Below are 23,547 nucleotides of genomic sequence, written 5' to 3'. Positions count from 1 at the left end.
ATAAATTCTTATACTTATAACCTTACATCTTCGTCTGCAGCCAAGCAATTAGAAAAGAAAAAGACTGCATTTGGATATATTAGAATGTGTGGAGTCTGTTAGAGTATCAGCAGTTTCTTGAAACAACTTAAAAGAATTTTTTACTTAAGTGTTCGGCAGACCTAAACCATATCCCCAAACGTGTACTAAATTTCGTTTCATTTGAGAGTGAAGGTAGGGGAAGAGAGCTATTCATGATCATGAGTATTTAAACATAAAGTAAATCTCTTTATTTGATTATATTGTCTTAATTAAGATGTTTTTAGGAAATCAAGATATTAGTTCTTTCTTTGAGATGATTATTTAACCATAGACTTTAAAAATTACCAAACCAAGTGTGATATTATTGGTGATGTGCTTTTCTTTCCATGGTACCAGAAAAAGAAGATATAATGTACTTGAACTTTATAGTGACTCTGCCTTTCTCTTAGTTTAAAAAAATGAAGGCTTTCTAGAAAAAAAATATTAAAATTAATTCCAATAAAATTTATTCCACAGTTGTGATAATGTAATTGGCATCCAATAAGTTTACAACATATGAGAACACTCACATTGGAGACTTATCATTATACTTCACTTTCTTCACTTGAAAGACTAACATTTAGCACGTAATATTCCACCTGAATAATCAGTCTTTAAACATCAATTTCCTTAGGGAATTTCTGAGAATTAATAAAACTGAATTAGTTAAAATATATTAGTAAGAATTAATAAGAATTAATAAAAATATATAAGGTGACCAGATATTCTTAAACATGACCATTGTTTTTAATCATTCATTCTTTCAAGTCATTAAACTAATAAGTATTTATTATCCGTATACACTTCTAGATCCTGAGTATTTAGCAATGAACAAAAGAGACAAATCTTTGCCCTCATGGGGCTTATGTTCTAATGGGGAACATAGAAAATAAGCAAGGAATTCGTTAAATATATAATAAAACTTCAGGAGCAATAAGCACTACACATGAGGCAGAGTGAGGAGATGAGAGAATCCCAGGCTGGGCGGGGCGGGGGGGGGGGGGAGGTGGCATGTGTGTGTGTGTGTGTAGCTCCTTTAGGTCAAGAGATCACAACGGGTGATGACTGAGTAGAGGACCAGATGGAGTGAGGAAGAGAGCCATGTGAAGATCTGGGAGAAGAGCCCCAAGTCAAGGGAAAAGCTTATGGAAACCCTTGAGACAGGAATGAACTCAGGGTGTTCTACAAAGAGGAGAGAGGCTGGTGTGGCTGGGGCTCCGTGGCTAAGGGGGAGCTCGGTAGGGAAGATATAGCTGGGTTAGTGTCTGCTAGGGCTTTAGCTCAAGTCAGAAGTTGGCGTTTTGTTCTAAGAGTCACCAGGAGCTCCTGGAGGGTTTTGAGCAGGATCTTGACCTGTTCTCATCTACATTTCACACCTACCACTCTGGATTTATTTGAAAGAATGACTTTAGGTCAGGGAGATACAGTTAGGAAGCTATGGCATGAGTCTTGCTGAGAGGTGACAGTGACCTGGGCTGGGATGGCAGGAGAGCAGGAGGTGAGACACGGTTGGATTCTAGATGCATTTTAAAGAGGAACTCGTTATCGAGTTTTGTGTGGGAGGTGAGCAAGGTTGATTCCCAGGGTCTTTTGTCAGAGCTGCTGTTTGAATGAAGGTTCCGTGTTCTGGGAGAGGAGTGGTTTGGAGAATGGTAATCACAAGTTTGAGTCTGGGCTGATTTTAAATGCCTTTCATGCACCTAAGGGGAGGAATCCACCAGGCAATTGTATGTGTGAACCCTAGGGCAGAAGGCTAGGCTGAAGATAGGTATTGGGGGCCACGAATATTTATAAAGGATTTGTCATAAGCCTCAATGAAATCGTCTAGGGAGAGAATAATGACAGAGAAGATAAGAGTCCCAAGGATGGACTTAGGGGCACCTGGGTGGCTCAGTCAGTTAAGCGTCCGACTTTGGCTCAGGTCATGATCTCGTGGTTTGTGGGTTTGAGTCCCACGTCGGGCTCTGTGCTGACAGCTCAGAGCCTGGTGCCTGCTTCGGATTCTGTGTCTCCCACTCTCTCTGCTTCTTACCTGCTTATGCTCTGTCTCTCTCTGAAAAATAAACATTAACAAAATTTTTTAAAAAATTATAAGAATTCAGCTCCAGAGCCAGGCCATCTGGATCCAAATTCCAAATCTACCAAAAGCAAGTCATATTGGTCTCACAGAAATTACTTCCTCTGTGTCTCCGTATCCTCACCGTTAACCAGGGATGAGGAGCAAACCTACCTGCTGTGGTGACTGTAAAGACTGAGTTAGGAATATGATGTCTTTAGACGAAAGTGAATGTCAACAGCACAAGATGCCGTATCATCTAATAGTTGAGATTTTTACTTGCCCAAGGTCATGTGCAAGGTGGAGCCAGTCATAGAGCCCAGTTTTGCTGGGCTGCAAATTGTGGATTTTTAGCCACTTTGCTGCCTTGCCTGCGAGCAGTAAGCAGGGAGCCAGAGAGAATACCAGTTAGGATCTTTTCCCCGGAGGGTCAACTGCTAAACATGTTCCACACAGTACTGTTCACTGCAGACACCCCCAGGACACCTCCCTCAGATGCATCCGTCGCTTGATGCCTTTGATAGGATGGTTTTAATGATTTGGTCTTCTAACTGGAGACGTTGAGAATAGATACTTTCTCACATAACCAGTGGTGAAGTTCAGGTCCAAGTTTTACCTTTCACACAGAGAACTCAACTTTCACCTGCAAACCATACTCAACACATTACACAGCTCCATCCGTCACCTCCCCGATAACGCTTGTCTTCCTGTATGTGTGCTGGTGTCCTTTACCTGTGTGGCCTTGTCTGGTGTAAGCAGGCCTTATGTGAGTATCAGAGAGCCCCAGAGGTGAGAGGCCCTTTCTGGCCCCCCGCGGCCGGCATTGCCTCTCACCTGACAGACGACCCAGCCAGTGGAACCACGCAGTGCACATCACCGGCCCCACCTCAGCAGCCAGCCACACTCCCAGGGGGCACAGTCCCCTTCCTGTTTGGAGGCCAAATCCCTTTGCCCGTGGCTTCCATCTTTTGGGCTTGACCCAGCTTTCCCCAGAGCAAGGTGCTCTGTCTTCTACACAACACCTTTCAAATTGTCCAGGACACTGTGCCTGTCGATTCCCACCCACCTCCCAGTCCAGCCATTCTGAACTGCCTTGAGTGAGGAGCCCCCCACCCCTGCTGACAACACCCTCCTCTCACAGTTTGCCCCACTGAAAAAGTCGTCCTCACCCTACATCTCACCCCAAGTGCTGCCTCTGTGTGACTTCCGGTGTTCCCTGGGGAGACCTGAGTGCCCTTTCTCAGTTTGACTTCAGCTGTACATTCTTTCTTACAGCGATTATCTTGGTAGATTGGTGCTGGCCTCGTGCCTTTCTCCCTGCTGCAAGACCGAGCGCAGAAGGCAGGGACTGTGCATGTTGCTCTTGGTTTTCCTGGTACCTCGTGTGGAGCCTGGTTCTCCATAAATATTTGTTGAGTGAATGATGGTACCCAGTTGTGAATCAGATAGGCCAGGCCCCTTCCTCGAGTAGATCACAGACTGTGACAAGTGTTATGAGGAAAATGAACAAGGTTATGTGATTTGCTGGGGGTGGGGGGGACACCCTAGACGGGGTGTTCACTCCCCCCGCCCCAACTCAACCGGAGCTGAGACCTGAAGGCTGACAAGCGGCCAGTCATGAGAAGGGGTGGCCAGAAGGACCGGCCAGACTGAATCCCTGAGGTGGGAAAGAGCTTATCCCTGCTGAGGAACAAAAAGGAGGTTAGGACAGAGCATTCAGGGTGAAAAGGAGAGTAATGCATGGATCCCTAAGGGTGGGGGCCGGTCCTCACAGGGTTTAGGTGATGACTGGCTTGACACTGGTGTGCCGCTTGCTCGGAGTGGGGCGAGAGCTCCTTCAGTCCTGCCTGCCATGGCCAGCAGACGGCCAGTGGCATCAGCAAGGCACCCGGCACAGCTGGCCCCACTTCTTCCCAAGCCCCAGCCTTCTCTTTCCCGGACATTCTCCTTCTCAGGCCCAACACCAGCTGGTCTCAGGAGAGTACGGTATCAGACCTTCACACCCCCGTGTGACTCGCAGTGCCCCGCTAAAGGAACGGTGGCTTAAAACAGCACCTACGTATCATCTCACAGGCTGTAGTCGGAAGTCAGACACCATCTCACTGGGCTCAAATCAAGGTGTCGGCGGTGCTGTGTTCCTTCCTGGCGACTCCGGGGGGAATCCGTGCTCTTGCCTTTTCCAGCTTCTGTAAGCTTCCTACATTCTTTGCTTCATGGTCCCATCATTGGCATTCAAAGCTAGTAAGGCACATCCCTCTGAGGCTTCTGGCACCGTCATGTGACCATCTCTGACCAGAGCTGGGAGAGGACCCCTGAGGTTAAAGACTTGCATTTGGATTGGCCGTGAATCCCCCCTCCGCAGGTCCCGTCGGGAATTGGATCCTGGACATCTTTGCCATTATTCTGCTTTCCACAGGACTCCTAGCTCTTAAAAGAACAGTCAGATACAACGTGTGGACTGTTGGGATGTAGATTCAAAAACCAACGTTAAAAGACATCTTTGAGGCCATCAGGAAAAGTTTAACATGACCCAGATATTTAGATGATAAAAAGGATTTGCTCTTAATTTTGTTAGGTGTGATCGTGGCATGTGTCTTTATCTGATACCTGATTTGGAATCCTACAGAAGACATGAAGATACATGAAACAAGATTGGAAAAGTACTGATAATTCTTTTTTTTATTTTTTATTTTTTTAATGTTTGTTTTTGAGAGAGAAAGAGAGAGACAGAACACAAGGGGAGGGGCAGAGAGAGGGACACAATTGCAAGCAACCTCCAGGCTCTGAGCTGTCAGCACAGAGCTTGACGTGGGGCTCGAACTTGTGAACCGCGAGATGATGACCTGAGCCAAAGTCAGACACTTAACTGACTGAGCCATGCTGGTGCCCCCAAATACTAATAATTCTTGATCTGAGTGATAGGTGGTAGGGCAGGGGGGGGCGGGGGGGTTCAGTATACACTATCCTTTGTACTTTTTTGGATGTTTGGAACTTTTATTTTAAAAAGTAAACATATATACTTTTATTTTAAATATATATATTATATTATATTATATTATATTATATTATATATATTAATATATATTATATAAATAAAAATATATATTAATATTTATATATTATATAAATAAAATATACAAAATATATATAAATATTTAAAATATATAAAATATATATATTAAAAAGTAAATATATATAGTTTTATTTTTAAAAGTAAAAAAAAAATATATATATATATATATATGATCAGATATCAGTAAGAGGCTGAGGAGACATTTGGGATGGAGGTAAAGATCTATTCTGGCCCCCTCTCTGCTGCAATTTGACCACTAGGATGGCCACCAAATACCCCAAGAAAAGAAATCAGGCTTCTGCATGCCTCACTCATTGAGGGAATCAGCAAGGCCTGCGAACTTGGACTCTATTTCAGTACAACCAAAAGTTCAAAACTAAACAAAACTTTATAGGTTATATTGTTTGACCATCATTCCCTGTTGTTCCCAGCTACCCCCTACAGCCATGCAATCTAAGAACCCATTAAATGCAATAAAAACTATGAAATAACTATACGTTTTTTTTCAATCATATGCTCAAACCTAACTGGAATTTCTGAATAGGCAGAGCAGTGTGTGTCCATATTCAGTAGCAATGCTTCTGCTTCTCTTCATAGTAGGATGTCAAAGAACCAAGAAATCCCAAAGAGACCTTTAGGACAGTGGGGAGAAGGGCTGCCAAGGCAGAATTCAGGCACCATTGCCCTGCAGAATCAGGCTCGTCTTGGGTGGAAGAGGCTCACCTCTGTTCCTGTTTCAGGATGTGCCACCCCATTGTTGGGTCCTCCCAGGTAGGGTTTCCCAGGCACTTTCTTTGTAGCCCTCACATTAGCCCAGGGAGGGGGAAGCACTGGTTACAGACATCAAAGATGACAGAAGCCAAACCCAAATGGTTGACATTTCAAAAAGTCAGTAACTATCATCTGTATTCCTTGGAGGTAGATTGTGGACAGAACCTTCTCTTACATGGATAGAGATGACCCAGCTCCACTTTCCCGGGACCATTTATCCTAAAGCATATTAGCTGCAGAGCTCGCGTGAGGGTGAGGATGGGAGGGGTGTGTGAAAGAAGGAGAGAGAGCCTCATAGGAGAGAAGCTTTGGAAGATGCCCTGAAGTAAGGAAAAGCCAGCTAGAACAAGATGCTCACTTACAGAATAGAGAGAAGACAAGGCACAAATGTGTCTGTGAGTACTTATCTGTCTTAGGGGGCTCCAGATGGAAGCTGGTGGATAACCAACCAAGCAATATTCCTTGAGGATCTTCTGTAAATACATTGTGCTAGTTTCAAACAGGAAAATGGCTCTTCCAACCAAGGGCTGACCGACTATGTGAGAGACAGGACATAAACACGTTGAAGACAGCCCACAGTTCAGGGAGGCAAATGGCAAGGGCTGTCAGAAGTTCATGGGTAGGAGACAGGCTGGGAGTCAGAGAAGTCCACCCTAGGAAAATGAAAGACTGCAGGAGCAAAGGTGTAGAGGTTAAAAAAAACTCAGATGTCTCCATCAGACAGGAGGCAGACCAGACAGACCAGGGTGGAAGATCCATGTGGGCAGGGCTTCTGCAATGTTGGTGTCTCTCAGGCCAACTGGCTGGGGAGCTCTTGATAACACTGACACCTGCCAGGTGTTCCTGAGGCTGGTGACCAGTCTGTTGGCTCAGACATCACACTCTGGGAAACACACTGTAATGAAATTGCAGTAAATGAGGTTATAGAGTAGAATGGGGCCAGCTGATGCATGGCCTTGAATGCCAGGCCAAGGATACAGAATGTTATTTGGTGGCTGGAAGTTACTAGTGGCTTTTGATTAAGGGGAAGGCATAATGATAGGGTTCTCTTTGGAAGAAAGATGGGTAAGCAATATGCTAGAAAAAAGATAGAAATGCATACAAAACTGGACATAAATAACATGGAGATAGAGAGTATAAAGAATTTTATGACTGGATGTTGGTCTCAACAGAGAAAATTTTGTAATAAAAGCTTTCATTCATGGTCCAGACGTTAACCTCTCAAGCAATCCAATGCAGTAAGTGTTGTAGTCTCCAATTTACAGATGATGAAAAAGAAGCTCAGAGAGATAAAGTAACTTGCATAGACACAACTTGTCTACAGTAGGGCTGGAATTTTAGTCTAGGGCTGACGGGCTCCAAATGCCGCGCTCTCCTCCCTTCCTTGTCCAGATGACAGGTAGAGTGTATTAGCTGTCTCTTGCTGCAATGACAAATTACTAGACTTAGTGGCTTAACCACACAAATGCATTATCTTAAGGGGCACCTGGGTGGCTCAGTTGGTCAAGCATCCAACTTCGGCTCAAGTCATGATCTCATGGTTCACGAGTTCAAGCCCCACATTGGGCTCTCTGTTGTCAGCAAGGAAGCCTGCTTTGGATCCTCTGTCCCCGTCTCTCTGTGCCCCTCCCCTGCTCATGCTCTCTCTCTCTCTCTTTCTCTTTCTCTCATCTTTCTCAAAAAATAAATAAACTTGGGGCACCTGGGTGGCTCAGTTGGTTAAGTAACCAACTCTTGATTTCAGCTCAGTCATGATTTCGCAGTTTCATGAGTTCAAGCCCCATATCAGGCTCTGTGAAGGCAGTGTGGAGCCTGCTTGGGATTTTCTCTCTCCCTCTCTCTCTCTCTCTCTCCCCCTTCCCCACTCACACTGTACCTGTCTCTCTCAAAATAAATAAATAAATAACTTTAAAAAAAGAAAAAATTTTAATATATAAGTAATAAAACAAATGATTATCTTAGAGTTCTGTAGATTCTCTATAGAGAACCCCTGGGCTAAAATCCAGGTATCAGCAGTTCTTTTTTTTCTTTTTTTTTTTTTTTTGGCTTGAGGTGCAAATTGGTCTTCTTGGCTTTTCCAGCTTCTAGAGCCCACCTCCATTTCTTGGCTTGTGTCTTCCTTCCTCTGTCTTCAAAACTAACAACATTACTCTGACCATTTTCCCCGGCCGTGTCTTTCTCTCTCACCAAATTGGGGAAAGATTCTCTGATATTAAGGACTCATGTGATTAGATTGGACCCACTTGGATAATCCAAGATAATCTCCACATCTCAATGTTTATACCTCAGTCTTATCTGAAAAATCACTTTTGCCTTATGAGGTAACATATGCACATCCTGGAGATCAGGACATGGACACTTTGGTGGGGGGGCATTATCCTGCCAAGCACAGAGTGATGCTGCTGCCATTCTTGGACACTTGGTTTTGTGCCCAACAGCATGTTTGGGTAACACACCATTACAAAGGGGATTTTTTGTTGAATCAACAGTAATGAAATAAAGGGCAACACAGGAATTTTTAAAGGAATAGTGTTTCCTTTAAAACAGAAACGGTATGGTTGGAGTAAGATGCCACTGCTAAAATTTGTTCTAAACACACTGCAAACATTCCTCTGCATCGTTAATCCCACTTAAATTTGACTCTATCATTGTCAAGATGAGCAGCTACATGGATTACCCAATGTAGGAGCCTGACCACAGAATATAGATGATGCCTAAGTCTGTAGTTTCAGTGCCCAAGTTTGTACTAATTCCCCAAATTCTAGAGTCAAATTCCTATTCTCTGCTTTAGTAGTCTGTCTAAAATATGCATGCCTTCAGACCACTGCCGGACTTCTTTTTATTTTATTTTATTTTATTATTTTATTATTTTATGTTATTTTTTGATTATGAGTAGCCATTACCTTAGCAGGCTGACATCCCTTTGTTCCAACAGTAAGCCATTTATAAAGTATGAATTTTACGGAAATTATATGAACCAATAGGTTTATGTGAGCATAAATGGAAAGTGCAGGCTATATGAAATTGTTAGAATCAGGGCAGCAAATGGTTTAGTTAAAGCTCAGTATAATCCTTTATCATTTTATTTTTAAAGTCCTATCACTGATTCATCTGAAATGTGATAGACTGAGGATCTTACCGTAATGTGACAAAATTTAGAAATACAATTTTCTCTTTTTGGTTTCTTTTATTTTATAGAAAGAGAGAGTTGGCATTTTGTTATAGACGTTTCAAAGCAAGAAAATGATAACTCAGGAACATTAAAATTCACGTTCTTTGGGCAATAAGCCCTAAGCTTACTGAAGAACCTTCTGGTTTGCAGTCACCGAAATGATTTAATAGGGAACCAGTCTCAAAGATTGTTGAGACAAGAAGTTAGGAGAGCCCTCAACTACAAGTGAAGGCGGTTGCTGTTGAAGCCTATCGTTTTCTCATTTAAGAAGCCTGATTTGGGGCGCCTGGGTGGCGCAGTCGGTTAAGCGTCCGACTTCAGCCAGGTCACGATCTCGCGGTCCGAGTTCGAGCCCCGCGTCGGGCTCTGGGCTGATGGCTCAGAGCCTGGAGCCTGTTTCCGACTCTGTGTCTCCCTCTCTCTCTGCCCCTCCCCCGTTCATGCTCTGTCTCTCTCTGTCCCAAAAATAAATAAACATTGAAAAAAAAATTAAAAAAAAAAAAAAAAAAAGAAGCCTGATTTAGTGAGCTGCACATATGATCACGGTGTGCATTCTGAAATGAATCTAGCAGTGAGAGTGGCTCCCAGGAAGAGTTCCACATGAATAAGCACCTCAGGGGGAAAAGGCAAACAAAACAAACCTTGGGCACTTGCTTAAAAATGAAGGCCACATTCGGGCATGTGTGGTTGCCATTGACTTTAATGGGAACATCCTGTCTGTTTCTGGGATTCAGAACATAAAATCGGTGGGAAAAGTGTGAAATGGGGAAAAAAAGAAATAAAAGTATCCATTGGGCATTGTGTTTAAAGATGAGAAGAACTGTGTGTCATAAAGGGATGAGTTAAAATTCACATTTTGCCAGTGAAGACCATTGTTGTGTCTCAAAAAATTATTTAATACTGTTGCGTTTGATTCCTGAAAAAGGAAGCAGGAGGAATAGGCACTGGTTTCAACACAATTTGCTAATTTCTGATTGACAAGAGAAAAGTTAGAAATTGCAGAAATGGCTGGGAAGACTCACCTCCATTCTGCAGACACACACACACACACACACACACACACACACGCATGCATGCGTGCAAACCAAGACCAACAAACAGGCATGGAAAGTATCTTACTGGCATCTTGTTTCTGGTATTGCTATAACTACGCACAAAACAAGTGATACATGAAATGGTAGCGACATCTGTTCAAGAACCTGTGGGGCTTTCCTCACAAAACAGTTGTAAAATCTTTTGGGGACAAAAATATTTCTACGTATCTGTGTAGATGCTTTCTTTTAAGGGAAACACGCACACACACACACACACACACACACACACACACACACGAACAAGTGTTGAGCTGAAAAGACAAGAATAAGAAAAAGAAATGTCATCCATGTCTTAAAATGCTTCTTTAATTTTTCTCCTTTCAAACCAAGCTACGTGAATTGCCTCGAAGTTACCGATTTTTTTTCTTTTTTCTTTTCTTTTCTTTCCTCTTTTCTTAGAATCTCAAAACATGTAAATTGTCATAAAGCTAAAGTTTAAGATTCCCCTTGGTCAGACCGTAGTAACACACACTTGGATGCTGAGTGAGTTTGTTTTTATTTGGTAGGAAACATTTTCTGACCTTGGAAATGAAATTGTTCAGTTGTCTGTTTGTTTATGGCTGAAGCTGTATGGAGGGTTCTGGGTACTTGTGTTCTGGGTACTTTGAAATTCTCAAATCCACAGTGTGTGGGAAGTTATACAACTTGGGTTTAATCATCGTTCAGGATGTTCCTCATTAAGGAACCCAGATTTACCTCCTTCCCACGACTCCCCAACATTAGTTTACATTTATCACACAGCAAACTGTCCAGGCTGAGGGGGTGAACTGCAGACAGTAGGAGCTGAGCCTCTTGTTACCTATTTACCCTCTCAGTAGTAGACAATGTAGAACTTGTGCCTTGAGCAGGCTGCAAATGTCTCTCCAAATGAGTTATTCGACTTTTCCCTCACTCCAGTGTCCTTTAATATCAGGTAGCATTTTTATAATATAGTCTTAATTGTTTTAAATAACTGGCCTCTAGCAAGTACAATTTATTCAATTGGAATGGTTGAAACATGGAGATTTTGTTGATTTTACCATCTTCTGGACAGATTTGGATGTGCAAAGTAACATGTCTTGGTGGACCATTAAATGTTAGCATTTGTTGGCAAAGCCATTCCATTATACATTGTTCTTTGAAATGACTGATGATTGAGTCTTGCTAAATGTAATGTGGCTATTTTGGACATTGCTGCATTATCCTATTTTTGTAGCCACTTTGCTGTGGAAAGTGAAGCACACCCATCTCACAGATGGAATTTTTTAATCTGCAAAGTATCCTTTCTGGGAAAGTGGTGGCTGATGAACTGGGGGTAGGGTGGCAGCTCCCCAGCTGAGCTCATGACAAGTGAGAGATGAGGCAGCCAGGGCCGGTGTTCCATTCATACCTGTGGGCGGATGCACCTGGTGGGCAGCCCCTGCCCATCTCTGCTTTCCTAAAAGTACTTAGCTTATCACTCTCTATAAATCACAGCCAAGCCCTCCGTCCTTTCCCTGTCCATTCATCTTCCCAGTCCCAGCATCCCAGCCCCTCCCCTTGCTGCAGCATCCTGCATGCCACAGTCCCAGGCAAACCGTGCAGCTTGATTTTCCCTCTGGCCAGCAACCCCTGGCGGGTGAGGAATGAACTCTTCTCAGAACAACAGAGGGGAGATGAATAAATGAGCAAGACTTGGTACCCTTAGAATGTTGAGAAATGGAGAATTAAATCACCTTGTTTGGGAGCCATTGGGTAATTCAAGTGACAAAATAAGTACCATAGCAATTCAATTTTAGCCCAATCTACACTTGTTACAGAAGCACTGAACAGAGCCTCAGAAGTCAACCCACAAGATAATAAATCCCTTGTCTAGAAAATGGAGATAATTGTATGAGCTTACCTCCAGTAATTATTGTGGGGGAATAATTAATAGAATGAGTATGGAGGAGGGTATAAGAGTGATCTGGAAATGGTAATATTGAAAAAAGTCATGCTGAAATTGGCTTAGGTGTGAAGGAAATAAAGTGATCTGGTCAAGAATGTGCACGGGGTTCAAATCCATGCTCTGCCACTTACTAGCTGTGTGACCTTTGAATAGGTTACTGAATTCCTCATGGGTAGGACCTACCTGCGGGGCTGTGGGAACACCTGAGGCCACTCAGGTAAATGGCCTGGTTTCATGACTATGGCAGGGTGATGCTCATCAAATGGTAGCTATTACTGTTTACAGAGAAGATAAATCGTCTTCATTGTCTTTTATAAATTAGCAAGAAGTCCTCTCCTATTTATAAGCAATTGTATTCAGGATTATCAATAAGATGTGGGTTGAAATTATCTCATCAGATAAATAAGGGAATATTGTTTGGAAGCCTTTAAGCATACCTTTGGAGGGAAGCAGCCACACAAGAATTCTGAAAATCCGTTCATGGCATTGAGTGAAAGAGCACGCCGCCCTTCCAGCCTGCAGGACATTCTTTGAGTGACGACAGGCATTTTGAAAGTGCACAGAGACCTGCCCGACATGTTGGTAAAATCATCCAGGAGATTTTGCAAGAGCCAAAACACTGAACCTGCTCTCTGAGACCTGGCCTGCATCTCATATGTTGGATAGAAGAAAGCAGGTGTCACGGGGTCCTGGACTTGGTGTAGCAAGACATTTGGTTCTTGGTATTCAGGCAACAAGTATTCCAACGACAACTAGTAAAATGGGCTACAATTAGCCTATAAATGACTTTTTAAAGTTGTTTTTTAAATTTTTAAAAGTCATTTTTGGTTGTCATTTTGGGACCAGGGAGCCCTGGGGTTCTCATATGTCTCATTCAGCAATATGACATTGCTGATTTAAATTTACAGGCACTAAAGAGCCTTCCACAATAGTTCATGTGGGAAGCAATTGATAAAAATTGGCATTCCTGACAATAATCCACATACTAATGGATCAGAAAAAAGAATATTTAACTTTTTTTTTTTATTTTAAAAAAGGTGCTCCTGAGTGGCTCAGTCACTTAAGCGCCTGGCTCTTGATTTTGGCTCAGGTCATGATCTTGCAGTTTATGAGATTGAGCCCCGCATTGGACTCTGCACTGACAGTGCGGAAGCCCCTTCAGATTTTCTCTCACCCTCTCCCTCTGCCCCTCCCCGCTCGTATGCCCATGCACCTCTCTCTCCCTCTCTCAAAAATAGACATTTAAAAAAAATTATTTAAAAAAAAAGAATAGGTGTTCATTTGTTCAAAATTGTTGAATATACAAAGACCTGTAAGTTCATTAGTGCTCCCCCCCACTCCGCCCCACCAATGTAGTTGGGCTATCTGGAAAGATCAGGCATGGACTGCTCTTTAGAGCTTTGCAATGAGTGGGCCTCATGCCTCACCCAGTACATGCATATGTAAGGCAGGACTCCAGAGCTCAGGTTCATGTAACAAGCCCATGAGAATGTGCACACCCACAGGACTTTTCCCAGGCTAGTCACCTGGGAAGGCTGTCCAGCACAACCCAGCATTGCAGGACTTAGAAGGACCTTAGAGATTACTCAAGTGATTTTAAATGAGAGCCAAACCCCTCTGCAGGTTTCTTTTGGGGGAAGGGAATTGTCCAAATCTGGGTCTTTTGAGGCTCAATTTAATTTTTGAAAGCAACCAAACTTCACTCAAAGCCAGATCTAGTGAATAAGGTAAATGGTCAGGATGGACAAATGAAAACTAAGGTGGGGCCATAAAATGACAAAACTGGTTGGCTCTAATGACCCACAAAGTGGTTCTGAGAGATTAATTCCAAAAGCACCTAAAGAAACATCAGCTCCTCACATTATTACTGTGGTCACAACCTCTCTGAGGGAGGTGAAAAAGCTCATGTCAGATCTAAAAATATTCATGCTTTTTGGCCCAGAAATTCAATTTCTAGGAATCTATCATAAGGAAGTTATTGAGATGGTATGCAAAAATTTAACTATTTGAAATCTGGATGCAGTGTTAATAATCACTTAAATTTGGGAGTGTCCTAAATGTCCAACAGTAGGGATTGGCTGAATATAGAAGGACCTCTAAAGTCAATATACTGAGCAGTCACGCAAAATAATGCTACTGAAGTGTTTTTATTGATATGGAAAACTGCTCACATTCAATGAAAAGAGCAGGTTATAAAATGGTGTGAAGATATGATCCAGGTGAAAGTTTGTACATATGGGGAAGGGATAGAAAAGTAAAGGGAAAGACATTAGACCAAGTAGTAAATGGTGGATGGGCCTGTGAATATTTTCACACTGTTTTTGCTTGTACCTCTTATGATTTTCCTATAATGAAAATTATTTTTATAATAAAAATATAATAAAAAGAAACATCACAGAAAGGAAAAGGAGGTTCTACTGTCCTTAAGGAGGAATTATGATGGACCTATTTTAGTTTGTTAGAGTTCTCATAGCAAAATACCACAAACTGAGTGGTTTAATCAACAGAAATATATCTTGTCACAGTTCTGGAGGCTGGGAGTCCAGAGTCAAGGTGCTGGCAGTTTTGGTTCCCTCTGAGGGTGTGAGGGAGAATCTGTTCCAAGGCCTCTCCATAGCATCTGGCAGTTTGCTGGCAATCGGTGACGTCCCTTGGCTTCTGTTCTATCACTTCAATCTCTGCCTTCCTCTCCACAGGCTGTTCTCCCCGTGTGTGTGTGTGTGTGTGTGTGTGTGTGTGTGTGTGTCTACATCCTAAGTTCCCCTTATTATAAGGACATTAGACATATTGGATCTGGGCCCATTCTATTCCAGTAGGACTTCATCTTACTTAGATCTGCAATGTCCCTGTTTTCAAATACAGCCACATCTGAGGTATTGGGGGTTAGGACTTCAACATATAGATTTGGGGAGTAGTGGGGGGGACACAATTCAACCAGCAATAGTACCCCAATGAAATAGCCCCACTGCTTCTACCCAACTGAAAGTACTGCTTACCTGCCATGTCAGCCTGTGCCAGCTGCTGTATACATAGTACGAGCGTGGGCCAAGACCAGGAGTTGGGGAGGGGGGGGAGGGGGGACACCGACATCCCTGCTCAATTTTCCTGGAAACCTAAAACTACTCTTAAAAAAATTAAGTCTATTAATTTAAAAATGAAAACCAAAAAATATGTTACAAATAATGAAATTTGCAAGGGATCACACAGTCAGCTACCCAAAAGGGGCCTTTGGCAGATAAACGTTTGGGAAACTTCAAGAGTTAGCCCTTTTTCAAAGGTAGTTGAGAGGATACAGATGACCAAAGTGTGACCCAGTGGGATCTCCAGGATTCAAACAACCCTGGCCGCTCACACCTATCTCAGACTCAACAAAGCCCTTCTAATGGAGCTTTAAGCGGGTGGGGAATGGGGGAGGGGAAGGAGAACCAAATTCTTATTCAAAGAAATAACAATTTGGAACGTGCACAACAGTGTCAACAAGTTATGTAGATCTTATCAGCATCGCATTTTTGGTGCCTCCCAGCTATCCAGCGAGGCTCAGCCAGCCTGTCAACACCCTTCAGCATCCCACGCAAGACGGGCATATCAACACCTCGGGAGGCTCTGCTGTGGCCAGGCCTGCCTCCCCAGGGCCCCAAAGAGTGCACGTTTTCTCTCTCCTCACAGAATACCATCGTACCATCCCCTTTGTATGCATGAGTGTCTTGGGCCCATTTCTCTCCTCACATCCTGTGACTTGGTTGGGGATAGCTATAAAGTGGAACAATACCTTTACGCTAACTTTGGAAAGAGTACCTAACTTGGGAAAATCTGATGTTGCATTGTCTGAAGGAAGGGAATGTGTAGTTTCAGTAATGTGAGGAGAAAATGTTATTATAGTCAAAATATAATACATTATATTTATATATGTATTTATATATATGTGTATATATATATTTATATGTCAAACTATAATAGGCTTATACTAGGTGCTTCTACATTTGCAGATAAAAACTTTGTGATTTTACAAAATTATGGATGGGGGCTAAGGCATGAAACTTTGGAGATTCTCCTCCCCACCTCCTCCCACTTCGCCACAGAAATAAGGCCCTCGTAGCATACAGTTGCTTCGTGATAATACAGCCTTTCAAATGTAATTTTGCTAAATGATGCAAAAAAAGCATTTATTTAGACCAGTGAAAATGATAGTTTTTACTATACATCTCAGCCTTCTTTTACAATTACCTGTTTATTAATATTAAAGTCAATGAATGGATCTCCTTGTTTGTGTGTTTGTTTTCACTTTTAGGCAGCTTTAAGTGCCTTGAAACAATTTTCTGAACAAGGACTGGACCCAATGGAAGGGGCAATGAATATTGAAAAAGGTTCTCTTGAAAAGTGAGTAAATCTTCTGCTATATTCTTACATTTCTAATTTTGCAGTTGTGCAAAAAAAATAAGATATAGGTAACAATAAGGTAAAAAAAAACCCTCAAGACAATAATATCTGTATCTTACAAAATTATTCATATTACAGTTAAATGTAAATAAATGAGAAACGATATATATATATGGTCATTTTCATTTCCTCTAGTACATATGTGAAAGTTTTAATCTACTAATTGATCATTTTTTTCTCCATTTCAATGCCTTTGTTGGAAATATTTCTGTGAGTTTTATTGACTATAGAGACTTGCACAACTTTTAAAAGACTGTTTTTACTTCATACTGTTGAGGTTTCTTCTGTCTAAATCTTTTCTGACATACAAACTTGCGCTCACACTCCTGCTAAGTTGTGGGCGCAAGAGAGAGAAAAGAAAAAGAAGTCCAGAAGAGGTATCCCCTCCCCTTGACCGCATTTTGTTTTCCACGTTGTTCTAGAAACACAAGCACCCGTTGCCACAAAAGCGTGGCTCCCAAGGACTGCAAAGGCAATAATGTAGCTGTAGCAAGAATTTCTGAAATCGAGTGCATAGTTTTTTTTTATGATATCGAATGTCAGGTCTCACCTGAGCGACTGAATTTTAGGTCTCTCCAGAGGCCCAATTTATACTAAAGAAATTGAAAGCAATTGCATTTACATAGAGGAATCCGAATTCTTTCCAAGCCCTAAAAATCACAGGTGAGATTTCAAAACGCCCATAGGAGATAACGTTTTTTAGAATGAAAACAAACCGATAACCCAGGAAGTGAAAAACAGATACATTGATCCTCCGGTTAAATAAGCATAGCCCCAAAACAGCATTTGGTCATTAATATGTAAGAGGTGAGAGCGTGAGAAGAAAGCATTTGGTAAACAGACGCGGTATTTTCTGTTGTCTATAGATTGGCAACCATTTATAAGCTAATTTAATCAAAACCATTTCCACATGATCTCATCAGTAGACTATCTGAACATAAATATTGTTGTTTCACTTTAAAATGTCACTTTTGTGGTGACCTTTGAATCCCGTGTGCCATCTGCTAATAAACATGTCTGAAGACGTGCAACCCTGGACCTTCAGCTCTTGTTAATGTATTAATCTTCCAGACAAGCCCAGCATCTGGGAGAGAAAGCGGACAATAACCAGACACACCCGGGCTCCATCGCTCAGGACTGCAAGAAATCAAAGTCGGTCATCTAGCAGCTCCCAGAACCACGGCTGCCACCACATCCTTATAAACCTGTCAGCACGCATGAGGGTGTCTGTGTTCAAGGAAATGAATGACTAATACCATTATTTGAGTCTTATGTGAAGACAACACTATTCTAACACAAGAGATAATATACATAGTACTGTTTATTCAACTGGGGAAAAATAAAACTTTGAGCATTTCCCTCGGAACTTGAGATCAGATCATAACTCACTTGCCCGGAGGCAGGAGAAATCTGATCCTGCTACTGGAGCTTGAAATAACAATTAATGAAAAGTGTTAGAAACAGAGGTAAAAATTTTAAATGATTAATAGAGAAATTGGGTTTGGTTCCGTTGTTATGATTGTTTTGTCGTGGAGCTTGTGTTCAGTTATATTCTCTCTCTCTCTCTCTCTCTCTCTCTCTCTTGTTTTAAATAATGCTTGATGATTCAAAGATTAACCAATGATGTGCTGTGGAATGTGATGGTCGTTGTCTTCATATAGAGTCACACCGTTTCTCTTTTTATGCGGATATTTATAATCTTCATCCTGTATCAATACGAATGACTTTGAGGTGCACGCCTCAAAGATGTATGCAAACAAACAAGGTTTAAATCAGGTCAGATATTTTATTTACCATATGAAATCATGTTAGGAACAACTAGTTTCAATATACTCCAGGAATTAAAAAACAAAAACCAGAAAAAAAACAGTTGTGGGTTTTGAGCTCCATAATACTATTAGCCACTAAGGAGGCGTCTTGCCTCCACTGACCATTTCTCCAGATTCCACGTTCCGTTGTGGAAGTCACACCCACCCTCATCCGTGTGTCATAGCCACTCACTGTTTGCATCGAGAGCGTTTTTAATAACTGCCTCTGGACTTGGGACAGTGAGTAGGATCAAAATAAATAATGTACATGGCGGGGAAGGGAAAGCCTGTCGGAGGAGCCGTAAGAGTCTTGCCAGCTTGTAGCCAGCCACGCTCTGGACCAGCATGTTGGAATCCAGCGTGTACCGAATGCAGTAAAAAAATTGGTCGGTTTCTGTGTGAAGTGTTGTCATTGTTGTTCTTTCGTTCCCTGGCTCTCATCTCTTAAACATCACCTCGGTGAGACCCATCCCAAAGGCCGCCACCCAGCCCAGTCATCCTGCGCCACGGTGGCTTTAGAGGGTGTCCCGGCTCCTGTGCCACCAGCTGTATCTGTGAAACTGCAGAGCGGCCTCCTGGGTGACGAGGAGCCGGGTTCCTGACCAGCCAACGTCATCTCATTGTTCAGCCTTTCTCCTTATTGATTCACAGACGTTGTGCAATGAGAAAACACTATATGGCCTAACTGCTCGACCCAACGTGACAATAGGAATATGATTATGTAAGATTTCATAAGCAAAACCACCACAAACCATGATCTGGCTGACTCACACGCGACTGGAGGATAAACAAACAGCAACATAAGGAAATAACTCGAAGGTTGTTTTTAATGATTCCCATGTGGGGAAGTCCGCCAGTGTTGGGAGGGCCGGTGCCCTCGGAGGAAATAGGTTTCGTTACATAAAGCTGGGTCCTGGTGGAGATCGGCGCATTTGTAAAGTTGGGGTTCACAAGGTAAGCCAAGCTGAACGATACATCCTGCTGCCTCGCGCCAGGGTGCGGAGAGCCCTGAATCATTGCCTTCGAAGGGGACAGGCTGTTTCTTCTGCTCTGCCTTTTACCACCTGAGGCTTAGGCCCTCAGCCGGGTGGGGAACAGGCCCGTACGCAGCACCACTTCGGGCAGGGGCTTTAAAGTGGATCTTCAGTTTACCAAACACAATAAACACGGGCTACCTCCTGCAGCCCACGGTCAGAACAACACCAAGGCCGTCAGGGCTGTAGGGGAGTGATGAGCCCAGGGAACAAACGAGCTCATCAGTTCTCACAACCCAAATATCTGAAACATTTAACTCTTGAGCTCTCTGACATGAGCCATCCTCATGGCTGAGGTATCCCTGACACAGCAGAGCCGTGGTGGTGGGCGCGGGAGAGGTACGTTCGCAGAGCACCTCAAGTTTAGTGGGGGGATATTTATTTCAAAATTCCATCCCACCTACCTGCCTGAAGAGCCCAGGAAAGCCTCCAGATGTTTGGCCCAGAACCGCAGCCCTGCCTGGGAACCCTTTGGGTTTTCTTTGGGTTAGATTAGCAATGCAAATGTTGGGTGGCCTGCAGCCGCCTGCAGGAACCCGCTAGGATGCTCCGAGCTCCTTCCAAAGCGCAGTGTTATAGATCATTGGAGGGGAAGCCATTAAGTAGATTTATTGAAAGAATGTTTCTTCGGCACAAGGAGATCTTTTTGATGAAAAATGGAACTCATTATTCTTTAAAGGACACAGATTGACTTATCTCCTTTATCAATTACAGTGTCTGCTTTCAGCTTTTCTCAATCAGCTATGGGCTTTGTAGTCACTTCCCAGCGCGGAGGCCAATGTGCTTTATGAAAAAGGTTTGTTTTTACATTTTAATTGGAAATATAATATTGCACTTTGGAACTCTGACCATCCCTTTCCAGCACAACTTGCCAAAGGTCGATGGTGAGACACCACCAATCAGGCTGTGACAAGGGTATTATTCCTCCCCTTCCTGGGGTGATGTATCTGGGTTCTTCCGGCATTCTTCTCCCCAGCAGACATTCTCTGCAGTGAGTTCTGTTGTTGCTGTTGATGGCTTCAACCAAATTCCTGCACCACAAAATAAAAATAGATGAATGAAAAACTTAATGTATTATACAGAAGTTTTCAGAACTCCTAGTGACCTTGCAGATGTGGTCCAGACCAATTGGTTGGTGTTTATTCCCACTGCGGGTGAGTTATCACTGCAGCTACCTGGTATGTTCTGTACCTTTTAATGTCCAAAGGCTACTTGTCATCATTGTGGCCAAGGATGATAGAAAACCTACCAGTTTTGGGCGTCTGGGTGACTCGACTTTGGATCAGGTCATGATCCCACAGTTGATGGGTTCGTGCCCAAGTCGGGCTCTCTGGTGTCAGTGTGGAACCTGCTTCGGATATTCTGTTCCCCTCTCTCTGTCCCTCCCCCACTTGTGCATGCTCTCTCTCTCTCTCTCTCTCTCTCTCTCAAAAAAAAAAAAAAACATTTAAAAATTTTAAGAAAGAAAGAAAGAAAAAGAAAGGAAGAAAACCTAACAGTTTTGCACACAGAGCTAAGAAGTCATTAGTGGCAAAATCATATATGAATTTGTCTTCGAGTTTCCCCTAACTTACCCCACTGTGATACAGGTACGATAAATGTATAAATGTATAAATGATACATTGAATACATGCAAAAATGGATAAATGAATAAGGTACCAAAGGGATAGATAAGCCTGTTAAAGAAAGAAATTTTAAATCTCACTGCTTAACATGACACAGAGCTAGTCACTCATGATAATATATGGCATTCCCATTGATAATATTATAGTACCTTCAGCCCCAGAGGGACTGTGGCATTTCTTTCCCTTTTTTAATATTTTTATTTTTTTAATGTTTATTTATTTTGAGAGAGAGAGAGCACGAGCCAGGGAGGAGCAGAGAGAGAGAGGGAGAGAGAGAATCCCAAGTAGGCCCCGTGCCGCCAGCACAGAGACTGATGCGGGGCTCCATCTGCTGAACCATGAGATCGTGACCTGAGCCAAAATCAAGATTCTGATGCTTAACAGACTGAGCCACCCAGGTGCCCTGACTGTGGCATTTCTTAATTCAAAGCGTGGTGAGTCCACAAAACCCCTCATTTCAGAGGACTTTGGACCCATGGAGACCCACTATCCTGCCCCCCCCCTTCCCATTTCTGCATTTATATCCCTTCCCTAAACTAGCAGATTTAATTCCAATCCCCACTCCCAGATACGTTCCTGCATTTCCATAATCACAGATACGTGTCTTATGAGGAGGGACCTTGTAATATATGGTTCAAAGCAAAGACTTTCCTAGATTCGGTCAAACCCACTGTCTGTTTCTGTCAGACAGCACCTGAGTTCAGTCTCACCTTTGCCAAGACTCAGGTAAAAATCATCTCGCCGAGGAAGCTCTCCTCTGTGCTCTAACCTCTTAACATAACTAAAAGCTCTTTTGGAGTCCCAGCTCGCTCTGATGTATGCTGGGAATGCAGAAAATAAATAAACAAATGAAACTACTTCCCCCTAAAGGACCCACATTCTAGCTGGAGGGAAAGACTGACAAGGAAATGAGCACAGAGCAGGGAGCATTTTGTTCTCACAACCATCACACTGGAGCCAGTTGCTCACCTGCTTGTCCCCGAGGGTCACTCACTCCTTCCTGTGCTCATCTCACATGCTTTGGGCAGCGTGCTGTATTCAGGTGACACTGTCAAAAAGCTATCGTCTGCTTTCACTCTAGTAGCATATCTTATCTCACCTCCACCTCCCACGGCCACTGACAGCCCCACCCTCAGCCCCACCCCCAGCTTCAAATATGCATACACAGATGAAGAAGCTTTTTAAGTCCCCCTGCACTTAGGAGGCAGACCACCTGAATTGACTCCTCATCGTGTCTCCTGGCCTGGTAGGACTGCCCACTTTAATATGTAAATATTTATTGAATAGAGGAATGACCCTAAAAACCCTGCCATGATGGATTTGCCAGTCTAACTGGGTCAGCAGTACCCTGGATGCATGGACAGAGGAGTCTGGCCTATTAGATGGACTCTCCTGCCTGGGAGGAAACTTCTAGTTCCACTTCTGTTAATGTGTGGCCTCGTTGAAGTCATTTAACGTCTCCAAGTTTCAGCTTTTCATCCAAAGCAATAGGGGTGAGAATATGCAAGAGTCTGTGGCCAATTTTTTGTAAGTTTATTTCTTTCTTTTGGGAGAGACAGAGACAGCGCAAGTGGGGGAGGGGGGGTAGAGAGAGGGGGAGAGAGAGAATCCCAAGCAGTCTCCACACTGCCAGTGCAGAGTCCGATGTGGGGCTCAAACCCACAAAGCCGCAAGATCATGACCAGAGCCGAATCGGCGGGTCGGATGCTTAACTAACTGAGCCACATGGGTGCCTCTGGACAATTTTTTAAAGTGCACAAGTTGTGAAAATAAATACAATCTTTCAATCAGAGTCAGTGGGTATTACAGAAAGAGCTGTGGCCTAGGAGTCAAGCATCTAGAGATCTGGTTCAGCCACAGATATGACCCTGGCAAGGGATTTAGACTTCCTGAGCCTCAGTTTCCACATCTATAAAATGATGTCCCCTAAGACATTACAGCTCTAAATTTATATTATTATTCATACCTCTATTACTAGTGGTATGCTTATATTCAAATTTGGTGTCTAATGTGTGGATTTTTTATCAAACGTCTGTAAGCAAAATACCACTCAATCAATTTGAATGATTTGAATCAATCTGTTGCTTGTACGTTATAGAAACCTACTCAAACCAGCAATGGGAAACTTGTTTTAAAGGTACAGGGGTGTTTCACAGAACCTAAGGGCAGAAATGCAGACACAAACTGGAGCCAGGAAGTAGAAACTGTGGGGAAACCAGGAAGTGCTCTTTCTCCCTGTCTCTCAATTCCCCTCCTCTCTCTGAATGTCTGAATCATCTCTCCTCACATTAGCTCCTGCTTCTCAAGTACACATATCAGAGAACATGGCTATCAATAGAACCCGAGTTTACAGCCATCTGACGAAACAATGAATCTCTCTTTTGATTTCATTCCTCAAATCATAGGAAGGAACCCATGACTGCACCACCTTGAACCAGGTGTTCACCTCTGACCCACAATGTACAAATATGGCTGCCCTTCTTTACCCTTATGGAGCAGGGTAAGGTGGTC

The 23,547-nt window shown here is 42.9% G+C and overlaps 1 protein-coding gene and 1 long non-coding RNA gene across 2 annotated transcripts in view; one reads left to right on the top strand and one right to left on the bottom strand.

The window, feature by feature from the left end:
• Nucleotides 1–18,780, top strand: part of STAU2 (staufen double-stranded RNA binding protein 2) — a 304,184-nt gene extending 285,404 nt beyond the window's left edge. The window contains 2 exon segments of the mRNA XM_043601210.1: nt 16,421–16,509; nt 17,641–18,780. Coding sequence (XP_043457145.1) covers nt 16,421–16,509; nt 17,641–17,734 — 183 coding nt within the window. The 3' untranslated portion in view covers nt 17,735–18,780.
• A 398-nt stretch (nt 18,781–19,178) lies between these two features.
• Nucleotides 19,179–22,596, bottom strand: LOC122495493. Its single transcript, XR_006300476.1, has 2 exons — nt 22,006–22,596; nt 19,179–20,442 (listed from the first exon to the last, which is right to left on the bottom strand). It is a non-coding gene; the product is annotated as an uncharacterized LOC122495493 (long non-coding RNA).
• Nucleotides 22,597–23,547: the final 951 nt, after the last annotated feature.

Source organism: Prionailurus bengalensis, chromosome F2 (assembly GCF_016509475.1).
Source record: "Prionailurus bengalensis isolate Pbe53 chromosome F2, Fcat_Pben_1.1_paternal_pri, whole genome shotgun sequence".
Classification (NCBI taxonomy): Eukaryota; Metazoa; Chordata; class Mammalia; order Carnivora; family Felidae; genus Prionailurus; species Prionailurus bengalensis.
This window is presented reverse-complemented; position numbering and strand designations above follow the sequence as displayed.